This window comes from Rhinopithecus bieti, unplaced genomic scaffold (genome assembly GCF_001698545.2).
Source record: "Rhinopithecus bieti isolate Rb0 unplaced genomic scaffold, ASM169854v2 scaffold_39431, whole genome shotgun sequence".
Lineage (NCBI taxonomy): Eukaryota > Metazoa > Chordata > Mammalia > Primates > Cercopithecidae > Rhinopithecus > Rhinopithecus bieti.
Genome location: NW_016816092.1, coordinates 1 through 1,406, shown reverse-complemented (window position 1 = coordinate 1,406; position 1,406 = coordinate 1). Strand labels below are relative to the sequence as shown.

General features: G+C 53.7%; 1 protein-coding gene across 1 annotated transcript; it reads right to left on the bottom strand.

Moving 5' to 3' along the window:
* Positions 1–17: 17 nt before the first annotated feature.
* LOC108516732 (junction plakoglobin-like) lies at positions 18–862 on the bottom strand. Its single transcript, XM_017854328.1, has 2 exons — positions 520–862; positions 18–352 (listed from the first exon to the last, which is right to left on the bottom strand). The coding sequence occupies exons 1-2, from the start codon at positions 796–798 to the stop codon at positions 185–187; spliced, it is 447 nt and encodes a 148-aa protein (XP_017709817.1). The 5' UTR covers positions 799–862; the 3' UTR covers positions 18–184.
* Between the last annotated feature and the right edge of the window lie 544 nt (positions 863–1,406).

Here is a 1,406-nt window from a genome sequence, read left to right as displayed (position 1 = left end):
AAGTTTTTTTTGTTTTGTTTTTTCCATTTGTGTTCTCTTTCCTTGCTTTGAAGCTTAGAAAGCCATGCCTATGCAGTGGGTTGCTAAGTAGTCAATCTGGTGTGGCCACTTTCCTCCAAACTCTTCCAAAGACCTCTTGATGCCTGGTCCAGGCCCCAAAATCTGGGACTCCTAACCTTGCCCTCTAAGCAGTGGTGGGGGGACCTCTCCTGCCCACTGGCCCCAGACTCACCTGCACAAACAGAGGGATGGTGTTGAGCCGGAAGATCTCCATGCGGTTCATGGGGTCCCGGGCGAGGATGTGCAGGGCTCCGGTGCAGCCCTCCACAATCTCCTCCATCCTCACACCATCCTGCGAGAGAGGAGGCAGGGGCATGGGACAGGTGCTGTCAGCCGAATGAACTTCACAGGCTCTTGGAACTGGCATCAGTTGCAACTGACCTCTGCATTCACACACACACCCACAGAGGACACATGACCCCCCAGGAAGGTTGTCACAGGCACCACCAGCTCACATACCGTGTAGGGCTGCTGTGTGCCTGCAGCTACGTGGCGCTGGGCATCCTGGTGGGCCTTGACCAGCAGTTGGACGAGGCGGGGGATGACCGCTGCCTCCTGCAGTGGGGCATGGTTGGCTGGGCACAGGGCCAGATTCCTGATCAAGCCGATGGTTGCCTGGCAAAAAAAAGGGGCAGCGATCAGGGGCACTTCTTGGACATCTGAAGGATCCCAGCTTCCCAGCTTCAGGTATCCCCTCCCTCCTTCACCTCTTCTGTCCTCAAGGCCAGACTCAGGCATACTAGAAGATATCTAGAGAAGGAGACCATCCCAGCCATGTCACTTAATCCACAGGATCTGGGGGTGCTCATGGCTAATCCTTTTCTTTTCTTTTTTCTTTTTTTTTTTTGAGACGGAGTCTTGCTCTGTCACCCAGGCTGGAGTGCAGTGGCCAGATCTCAGCTCACTGCAAGCTCCGCCTCCCGGGTTTACGCCATTCTCCTGACTCAGCCTCCCAAGTAGCTGGGACTACAGGCACCCGCCTCGTCGCCCGGCTAGTTTTTTGTATTTTTTTTAGTAGAGACGGGGTTTCACCGTATTAGCCAGGATGGTCTCCATCTCCTGACCTTGTGATCCGCCCGTCTCGGCCTCCCAAAGTGCTGGGATTACAGGCTTGAGCCACCGCGCCCGGACACTTTTTTTTTTTTTTTTTTTGAGACACAGTTTCACTCTTGTTACCCAGGCTGGAGTGCAGTGATATAATCTCAGCTCACTGCAACCTCCACCTCCTGGGTTCAAGTGATTCTCCTGCCTCAGTTTCCTGAGTAGCTGCAATTACAGGAGCCCGCCACCATGCTCAGCTAATTTTTTGTATTTTAGTAGAGACAGGGTTTCGCCATGTTGGTCAG

Bases quoted from the DNA above. Each gene is read 5' to 3' on its own strand.
- LOC108516732 (XM_017854328.1), bottom strand. From the start codon at position 798: ATGCCTGAGTCTGGCCTTGAGGACAGAAGAGGTGAAGGAGGGAGGGGA. The intron at 353-519 runs GTATGTGAGCTG...CCTCTCTCGCAG, and splicing joins GCACACAGCAGCCCTACACG to GATGGTGTGAGGATGGAGGA.